Source organism: Syngnathus scovelli, chromosome 19 (genome assembly GCF_024217435.2).
Source record: "Syngnathus scovelli strain Florida chromosome 19, RoL_Ssco_1.2, whole genome shotgun sequence".
Lineage (NCBI taxonomy): Eukaryota > Metazoa > Chordata > Actinopteri > Syngnathiformes > Syngnathidae > Syngnathus > Syngnathus scovelli.
The window spans coordinates 5002143-5011639 of NC_090865.1; the positions used below are offsets into that span (position 1 = coordinate 5002143).

At 46.4% G+C, this 9497-nt stretch overlaps 2 protein-coding genes across 2 annotated transcripts; one reads left to right on the top strand and one right to left on the bottom strand.

The window, feature by feature from the left end:
• Nucleotides 1-117: 117 nt before the first annotated feature.
• Nucleotides 118-2509, bottom strand: tbxta (T-box transcription factor Ta). The gene is made up of 8 exons (XM_049751482.1): nucleotides 2251-2509; nucleotides 1834-2098; nucleotides 1626-1760; nucleotides 1488-1549; nucleotides 1168-1229; nucleotides 930-1103; nucleotides 725-851; nucleotides 118-597 (listed from the first exon to the last, which is right to left on the bottom strand). Exons 1-8 carry the CDS (start codon nucleotides 2475-2477, stop codon nucleotides 333-335), a joined length of 1317 nt encoding a protein of 438 aa, XP_049607439.1. The 5' UTR covers nucleotides 2478-2509; the 3' UTR covers nucleotides 118-332.
• Nucleotides 2510-7756: 5247 nt separating this feature from the next.
• On the top strand, nucleotides 7757-9447 carry LOC125987263 (cathepsin K-like). The gene is made up of 7 exons (XM_049751554.2): nucleotides 7757-7944; nucleotides 8028-8150; nucleotides 8238-8384; nucleotides 8552-8776; nucleotides 8875-9040; nucleotides 9113-9215; nucleotides 9280-9447. Exons 1-7 carry the CDS (start codon nucleotides 7825-7827, stop codon nucleotides 9377-9379), a joined length of 984 nt encoding a protein of 327 aa, XP_049607511.1. The 5' UTR covers nucleotides 7757-7824; the 3' UTR covers nucleotides 9380-9447.
• The last annotated feature ends 50 nt before the right edge of the window (nucleotides 9448-9497 follow it).

The window sequence follows — 9497 nt, forward strand, 5'->3', positions numbered from 1 at the left end:
ACAGTGTTTGCATAATATTAAGACTAAATGCAGGCTCTTTCCGTTTCAGAGATCTCATGGCAACTGACTGTTTGGAATTGCTATTAAAAATACAATGAAAGGCATTTTGGAGTAAACTGTTTTTAATTTATTATTTAATGACATAAATAACAACTCACAGTGAGTTCAAATACAAATAATTATGTACATGTGCAGGGGGAAGACATGCTACCCCTCGCAAGGAAGGCACTTAAATCCAAAAAGGCACGTTTACACATCACGGCGAGTTAATTTAGTCTATGTACAAAGATATACACTTGGATGTTAGTGGGAAAAAAACAACGGGACCCTCTTCAGTAGCTTTGTGCCACGGGCGTCCACGAAGCCGTCAGCCGGGCGATGGAGCTCTCGAACTGCGCGTCACCCACCCCGACGCCCACCTCGCCCAGCCCTGGGTCGTACATGGAGGACGGCGACGAGACTGGCAGCGAGGACGTCAGGCCCGTGTAGGAGGATCCCCTCAGGAACTGTGAGGTCAAACCGCCTGGGATGGAGCCCGACGCTGAACCCGATGGGGTGAGAGTGGTGCCCGCCACGGACCACAAACTGGGGTACTGACTAAATAAGCAGAAATGCAGGGGTCATTTTGATGTGATCTTTCATTCCCCCCCAAAAAAATGCATTGTAAAAAAAATTGGTCAACTCAGGAAATTTTTTAAAAAATTTGTGGTGGGTTTGCGCTCACCTAGAGTTGGACGTGGAGTTGGTGGTGTGGGACAGGGTACCCATACCCGTGGAGTTTGGGATCTGGAGGGCGGACCAGCTGTCGTGGGTTGGGGCCAAGGTACCAGAGGTGTTGTCCATGTAGTTGTCTGTGTGGAGAAAGATGCAAAACCTGATCCATCCATCTTGGATTTTCAATAGAAGAAGGAAAGTGCTCAGGATCTTACTGGTACTGGAGGTGCGGTGGGGGTAGTGGCTGGGGTACGGGCTGGCCCGGTGGCTCCTCAGGCTCGAGTAGCGCTCGCAGTAGGAGCCTGACGAGTGGCCTGCCGTACCGCTGAACTGCGGCGGGCTGCTGCTGGGGCAGATGGGACTCTGGCCCGGCAGGAACCAACCTCCCACTGTCGGATTAAATACATTAACTATTTGTGTTGTTTTTTAGAGTTTTGGATTCAGGAGACTCACGTTGGGAATAGCCTGACTGCTGGCTGTCCATGCTGTGGTCGGGCATGTCCTTGTGATCACTCCTAGAATACAGAAGACAATTTGGTTTGAACGTATAGTGGTTCACACAGGCCAATGAAAGTAGAGCTAGGAAAAACTGGGTTTGTTGCGTTGAACACAAAGCTATTATTCTGTTGTATGTATAGCAACATGTAGATGCAAACTTAATCTCTTCTGCCACCTAGTGGAAAAAATATATTGCTGTATGTTGTAAGTGGAGATGGATTTAAGACGACTTAAGTGACTTGAATATTTTAGAGACACATTTCTTCAGGTCCTACCTTTCTTTGGCATCCAGGAAGGCCTTGGCGAAGGGGTTGTGCTTTATCTTCAGGGCTGTAATCTATCAAATATTTTTGTTTCTGGTAAGCATTTTTCATTTCCAACATTTTTAATGATGCTTTTTACTACTCCCAAACCTCTTCATTCTGGTAAGCGGTGACAGCGATGAACTGTGTCTCTGGGAAAGACTGGCTGCTGATCATCTTCTGGATGCCTCCCACCTTTACGATGTGTATTCTGGGCTCATATTTGTGTAAGGAGTTGAGCATAATCTGCAAAAATCAAGTGTTTGGATCACAACCATTCCCATGAATCCCTCATTTTTCTTCTCGGTCCCCTGCTTACCTGTCCCCCGCCGTTGAGCTTGTTTGACAGCTTGACTTTGCTGAAAGACACGGGCGCCTTCATCCAGTGCGCGCCGAAGTTGGGCGAGTCCGGGTGGATGTACACGCAACTGGGGCTCTGCGGCTCCGGTTTACCGCCAGGCACCCACTCGCCGTTTACGTACTTCCAGCGGTTGTTGTCTGCCGCCACGAAGTCCAGCAACACCGAGTACATGGCGTTTGGGTCAAGGCCGCTCACACTGGCCCTGAGCACCGGGAACATGCGCCTGCGGGGAAACCATAAAGTTTGTTTTTTGAAAAGCAAATTTGCTTTTTAAGGTCGTGTGAATATCGAAATAAATTAAATTAAGCGTGATTCCCCCGCTCAATGACCGTGCGTAAAATGTGCGTAAAAACCGCAGGCAAAAATCGTCCCTACCGTCCCGTTTTGGTCACAATCATCTCGTTGGTCAACTCCTTGAACTTGTTCCACAAGTCGGCGTCCTCCAGCGACAGTTTAATATCCCTCTCGGACGCGTCGCCCTTCTCGCTACCCTTCTGGAACTCGCTCTCCACGGCGCTCAGGAGGTGCTCCAGCCGCTGGTCCGGGTTCGAGGACGACGATGAAGAAGCGCTCATATTTCCGCTTGAACGACACACACTCATACACACACACTCAAACGGATCCCAGCAAAGCTTCTGCGTACTGACTGAACACACGCGCAAGGCCTCATGATTTTAAGGGCCCCCGGGACCGTATGGGAGGGGCTGGGGGCGTGGTCTAAGGCGCGTCTACCTCGGCCTCCCGACAATCCCAAAAAACATCTATACACCGCCACATTTTCCCAATTTAGTTTCATAATAGCGCATAGCGAGGTCCTTTAAGAAATACGCGTATTTTACGCACGGGGTTAAGTTTCACAGCAGAAATGAGTGCGAGGGTCTTGTATTATTTAGTGCGCAAGCACGGCCGACACTTGAGACAAAGGGAAAGGAAGCGAGCCGAGAGAGTGTTGCCTTTGAACTCGGTTGTATATTTGCAAATAGTGCTAATCTTTTGTTGTCTCAAATCCACAAGGGAGAAAAGTAAGGAGGCCAAAGGGGGGGGGGGGGGGGGTGCGTTTACTGAGCTGGGCTATTAGTGTTTGGGCCTGCATGGCCTGCAAGTGATGCCTGTATTTGCATAATGGGTCTATATGTGTGCATCCTGCCTCACTCACGCTCATATGCAATATTAGATATTATTTCGTCACCGCAAAATAGTTTCAAATTCTCATTTAAAAAATCTGAATGGAATCAATGTATAATAATTAGACTTCCCACTTGAGTTGTTTAAATTCTCTATATTACATTTTTTGTTTCTGTGCAGTGTTATTTTTTTATGGAAAAAAATAATCAAAATATTGTGACGGTTTGAAATGCCATTTCATTCCAAAGACAAAAAAACAAAAACAAAAATCCTAGTCAAGGCACCAACTCTATATTTTCCCATCTTAGTGAGTCATGTCGTGTTTCAATGGTCGTCTTCCTGCCTGCGACTTCCACTATCATGTACTTGGAATTGAGTTGAGGGGGCTGTGGAGCACGACTGCCGCTTTACTGCACCACTTCCTCCACTTCTACGGAGGCCGTAAATATAAAGGGGACCTCTCACACCTTTGCATCCCGTACCCCCATGCCCCCGCTTCAAAAACCCCTCAACTCCTCCACTCTGTGAGCTTGTTTTTTATTTTGGCGACATGACAGGAAGGACGTGTTCGACTATCATCGGAACACACACGTACGCACACTTTCCGGAAGCTAGCAATATACATCAAGGCTGAGTCACATATTGCCATGGCAACCCAACCCCCCCGCCCCACCTCCAAAAAGTTCCCATCAACTGTTACCTGTTTTCTCTACACACCTGGAAGTAGGATCACCTCCCTCAAAAAGTTGTCTACTTAAGTGAAAAGCTACCTGGAGGTTTTCCCTTCACATTTCTAGAGACTGGAGGGTTAAGCCTTGCGGAATGGCGGCTCTTCGGGCAAGCGGCAGCAGCAGTGTCACCTGGGTGCGAAATATTGCAGAGGTCTGGTGCTTGACAAAGAGACACTCATAAGCATGCATATTTTCCAGAACACTCCGCCGGCCGGCCTAAATAAATCAGCGGGATGAGTCAGGACCCTCAAGATGGACAACGGGTACAAAAACACTCCGCGGCTACAAAAGACGTCGGCCCCGCAAAACACAACTCAGTTTAGAACGGCGTTTTGTTCAATGTTGAACCCTTCCAGGGCCGTAGCTAATATTTTTAAGAACTGAAGCAACCCTTGGTTTTTTTAATTAGATTTTTGTTTACTATGACTGTAAGGGGGTGGGGGGGTAAAAAGCAGAGAAGGAAACACTGCTCACATCCTCAAAACACACACAGTAATGTGGATTGAGTCCCCCACCCCGAGCTTTCGTCTGTCACTTTTGCGTTTCCACTTCAAGTTCAGGAAATCTAAACTTAACTCTTCTTATCAGCCAGCCCCTTTGAAAGGGATAAAAAGAATTAGTGGGGTCAGTAATTAGCCCCCCGCCACCCAATGCCGGCCCCCATCTCGGGTCCCCGCGGTGGGACCCTCGGGACCTTTGGCATGCTAATGACGTCGGCTTCGGCTTTTTTTTGGACTGCTGAGGAAAAAGTCTAATGTACAAAGTACTGAGGAGCAATTTGAATTATTATTGACACAGGAATCAAATTGATACAGTGTATACAATATTGAAAACACTATCAAGCAACAAAGACAATTGACTTAAATTAAAGGTAAAAATATTTTACAAATATATAAGAAAATAGAATAATACAAACTATATCAGATATATAATTTGTATGAATAAAACCTCATACAACTCAGGCTTGCATAACAGCTATTTTTGAATTTTAAACATTTAGGTCATCACTGGAGAGACGAATATTTTTTAATCACTGTATTATCGGATCAACATGCAAAGTTCGATTAAAGTCGATATATTTTTGTGCCACATTTGTAGGTGTGTTTTGCCCTCTGTTATTCCCCCTGTTACTGTTGCCTGATGTAAATATGAGCAGCTGAAGTCAGCAGACACCAGTGTGTGAGAAAACACACAGTTAACCCCCCCACCACCCCTTACTGCCCCCCCCCAGCTGTGTGCGCACACATCTGCAGCCATGAGCTCACACTTCGGGGGCCCGCATGACGCGATGGTCCAAGAAGACATAGGCAAATATTAGCAGATATTAATCACGACTGCACTTTTATATCATCTCACCAGTGGGAGTGGTGTGGTTGTATTGGTTGGGGAGGGGAGGGGTGAGTGGGTTAGGATCAAAAGGCCACTTTGCACTGACAAACAGTAAGTGTTAAAGCACGAGATGATGAAGGCGCTGGCGGGCGGCCGAGGTTATTTACTGAGAGGACGTGCGACTTGAGAGCCGCCACCTCCAGCGGCACTTCCTCACCTCTGCAAATGTACAATTAAAATGAGAAGGTCACGCAACACGCCGGCGCCTCCGCTCATGCAGACAATGAGCTGTAATTGGGAGACCCTGTTCCTGCAATTTCACCTAATCTCCACACATTGAAAAGCCAAAAAAGACTTCGGCCAAAATGGCAAATTTCGTGATGCAAAAGGGAGGGGGGGCATAGGGGCAGCCAGTGTCTGCCAGGGGCGTAGCAAAGAGAATTTGGGATGTTTGTGGATGAGGGCGGGGCGGGCCGCACGGCGCACCGTAAAGCGGAGGAGGTAAACAAAAGGGGGCCGGCCTGCTTTTACTGCCTTCCCACGCCAGCTGATTGAAAAGTGTTACCTGGAATATGGCGAGTGATCCCCCTTGCCCCCCCTAGCCAACGTGAACGCAGGCACAGGGTCCCAGGTGTACAAACAGCAAACAGTGGGGGCACATCAAAGGCTCTCATTAAAAGACAATAGATACATCGGCCCCCAAGTTCCCCATCTGCCTTGCCCCGCCCCCTTTCACCATCCCCACCTATGTATTGCCCCCGTTGTGTTCAAGTACACGCAATGTGTGCATCAAGTGAGTCAAACAAATTTGGTAAGCACGTTAACCAATCACGGAAATTTATTCCACGTAAATGAAAATTCTGCAAAAAATTTAATATTGCCTTCAGAGCGAGGACTAATTTTTGACTAATTATTATCTAGGGTTTAAAATTTTGATTTACTTGATACTATGTCCATCCCGGGAAAAGGTGATGGGGACGATGCAACGTTCTCTGCAGACGCGGCTTTGATGCAAGACCACCTCTTTGTAGTGGAGGCCTGGAGATGGCTTGTTAGTCAGTAAAAGTCACGGCCTTCAATGGCCTCCTCTAACAGGAAGCAGTTTACACGGTGACGCTCAACCTGCCCGCGGCCCTCTATTGCTCCCCCCCGCCCCAAGCCCACCCGAGGGACCCCGCGTCCCCACTTTATTAGCATTTCCATAAGAAAGGAGAAGTAATTGCCCCTTTTCTTCTACTGCCCCTTCATCTTGGACTGGCTCCTCACACCGCTTCCTTTTTCCTTTCAAGCAGCCACTCACACTCTGCCAAGTCGAGGCAGAGTTGAGACACAAGTACAAATAAACAAGTGGTTGCACAAGTGTGCACACCCTCTTATAACTGTGTCTGTAATTAGCCAATTACATTCAAACTCACCAATTGAAATGCTTTTGACTGACACTAAATAAAGTTCAGTTGTTCTAGTGGGCTTTTCCCGAAATTTTTTTGAGCGTTATCAACAGAACTGTGGAGAGATGTTTGGATAGATGGCTTATCTCGTCTTAGCACATGGTAAACGTGTCAAAACGTGCGTGGTCAAAGATCAAAATACGAGATCCGAACGTTTGACAGGCACCTGGGAGGTGACCAACATCTATGCCGGAGGCCATTTCTACAATTCAGTACTTTCTGGTGCCGCCTCGGCGGTCACGGCACGAAGGTGAAGGAGCTGTCAGGAGGGGAGGGTCCCCGGCGGGAACCCCCGGGTGACCGCAAGTGTTTTAAGCGCGGCCCCATGCCGACACAGACAAAAGGATGGGGGCCCAATCACCGTCTGCTCCTTTGTTGCAGGGGGAGCCAGCGAGGCTGGGAAAGGGCCGAGGACGCAGTTGCTGCTCTCGTGGATGCGGCAGCAGACGCCCCCGGACCTCCTAAACCACGTTTATTTGCTTTGGAATCTGCTTTTTCCAGGTGATAGTAAAGGTAGCACATTGCTCGGTTCGGCCTTTTTCTTTATCAGTCTCCCCCCACCCCACCACCACACACACACACACACACTCATTGGCCTTTATGCATTGTATTTATCTTTTAGAATTATACCTTATAAGTTTATTTATTTTAGTGGTTTGATATACTATTTATTTATTATTAATTTATATTTTTGGTAATATCTTATTATACTGTATGTATGTTTAGTTGTGCTATGATTTGTTTTATTTATTTATTGTCTTATGGGATTTACTAAATAATTGCACTATATTAATTTGTAGATATTTTTAGAAATATTTTTTTTATTGTATGATTAGCAGGCTTAATTTACTGTGTTTTAGTATCTTACAAAAACTGGCAAATTCATCACTTCAGAAAAATCTGAATGAGTCCTTTTTAGCCTATTTTCAAAACTTTTATTTTTCAAAGATGTCTCAACATTTTTTCTTTTTCTAAAAGGTGGCTCAAGCACATTCTTGGCACTCTACTGCCACCCATTGTCCATGCTTTGAAACTAAATGCAACCCCTTCATTTAAATTAAGTGCATAATACCACAATTTTTTATAGAAAAAAAAAATTGCTTTGTAAAAATATTTAAAATATTTTACAACATAGAAAATCTTCAATTAAAATTATCAAAAGTAAAAAAAATATATTTGTGACAATGATGTCATCAGCCTAATTGTCTGCAGGTGTTCAGCATGCAGCCAACTGAATAAAAAGGAGCGTTTGCACTTCCTGTGCATACCTGCTTATCACCACCTCCTCCTCCGGTCAGCTTCTAACTCGACCCGCCATGTTCCGAAGCCTGCTCTTCGTCATCCTGTGGGGAGTAGCGGGGTCCAACTTCAGCCCGGCTCTGGATGGACACTGGGAGCTGTGGAAGAAGGCCCACAATAAAGCTTACTCGCATCAGGTTAGAAGTTCTTGTCACATACTTAACTTTGCATGTTGGACTCCTGTTGCTGCTCAATAAGGTTTTTGTTTTGGCGTGTCAAGGTGGAGGAGACAGGTCGGAGGCGGATCTGGGAAGAGAACCTGCAGATGATTAACGTCCACAACCTGGAAGCCACCCTCGGCCTGCACGCCTATGAGCTGGCCATGAACCACCTGGGAGACCTGGTAACAAGATTTCCAATTAGTTTTTTTATAAACTGTTTCAATAATGGGGCAAAGTTGATGTCAAGATATGATTTTGTGTGTTTCTAGACCAAAGAGGAGGTGAGCGGCACATTCACTGGTATGGTGGTGCCGTCTGACCTGGAGAGGATCCAACTCAATTTTAATTGGGTGCAAAGCGTGCCGTCGTCGGTGGACTGGAGGAAGCATGGCTTGGTGACTGAAGTCAAAACGCAGGTGAAACATCTGCTCAATGAAAAATTGTGATTTCAATTTATGATGATTATGCATGGTGTTGGTGCTTTATGAGCCTGTATTTTGCTGTCCCCTTGTGGTAACTAAACAGAATGCCTCTGTAGCAATTGCATTATTAGATTATTTTCCTAATATCAATTTGTGGGCAGGGTCATTGCGGCTCCTGCTGGGCCTTCAGCGCCGTGGGGGCTTTGGAGGGCCAGCTGAAGAAGAAAACGGGTAAACTAGTGTCACTGAGCCCCCAGAACCTAGTGGACTGCTCACTGGACTTTGGCAACCATGGCTGCCACGGTGGCTTCATGACCAATGCCTTCCACTACGTCAAAAAGAACGGCGGCATCGACTCGGACTGGGCCTACCCTTACACGGCCAAGGTGAGAGCGGAGTTGCTACGAAACTGGTCCTAAGTCTCATTTGTCAAAGAACTCTTGGTGGCGGTTGGGGCTGAAAATGTGTTAATTTACTTTGTCAGCGTGGAGAGTGCATGTACAAGCCCCAGGATCGGGCTGCTAACTGCTCGGGTCACTCGTTCGTCCCCAAAGGAGATGAAAAGGCCTTGAAGGTGGCCCTCGCCAACGTGGGCCCCATCTCAGTGGCCATTGACTCTTCTCACTCTCATTTCCACTTCTACCGCCACGGTGAGTTACCTTAAATGTCTCCTGAGCCCTCACTTAAAACTTTTTTTTTTTTTGGGTGTGGCTGTTCATTAGGAGTCTACGAGGACCATGCATGTAGCCATAAAGTGAACCATGGCGTGCTAGCTGTGGGATACGGCACGGAAAAAGGAAGAGACTACTGGCTGATCAAGAACAGGTCTGATTTTTATCAATTTTGATTTTTGGACTGCTAAACTTTTTTTTCTGACTTTGTGTGGTAGCTGGGGTGTGAAATTTGGTGACCAAGGTTACATCAAGATGGCTCGCAACAAACGGAACCAGTGCGGCATCGCACTCCACGCCTGCTTCCCGATCATGTGACCATATCTTTTTGTATGACATTTAAGCTTGTTTTAAGAATTCAAAATAATAAAGTATTTGTATATGAAGGTGGTTTGGTTTTTTACAAAAAACACATGCACAGAAATACTCTATTCAC

Coding starts and splice junctions, on each gene's coding strand:
- tbxta (XM_049751482.1), bottom strand. CDS start 2,477: ATGAGTGTGTGTCGTTCAAGCGGAAATATGAGCGCTTCTTCATCGTCG. Junction 1,550..1,625: donor CCGCTTACCAGAATGAAGAG/GTTTGGGAGTAG, acceptor AATATTTGATAG/ATTACAGCCCTGAAGATAAA. Junction 852..929: donor CCACCGCACCTCCAGTACCA/GTAAGATCCTGA, acceptor TTCTCCACACAG/ACAACTACATGGACAACACC.
- LOC125987263 (XM_049751554.2), top strand. CDS start 7,825: ATGTTCCGAAGCCTGCTCTTCGTCATCCTGTGGGGAGTAGCGGGGTCC. Junction 8,385..8,551: donor TGACTGAAGTCAAAACGCAG/GTGAAACATCTG, acceptor ATTTGTGGGCAG/GGTCATTGCGGCTCCTGCTG. Junction 8,777..8,874: donor CCTACCCTTACACGGCCAAG/GTGAGAGCGGAG, acceptor TTACTTTGTCAG/CGTGGAGAGTGCATGTACAA.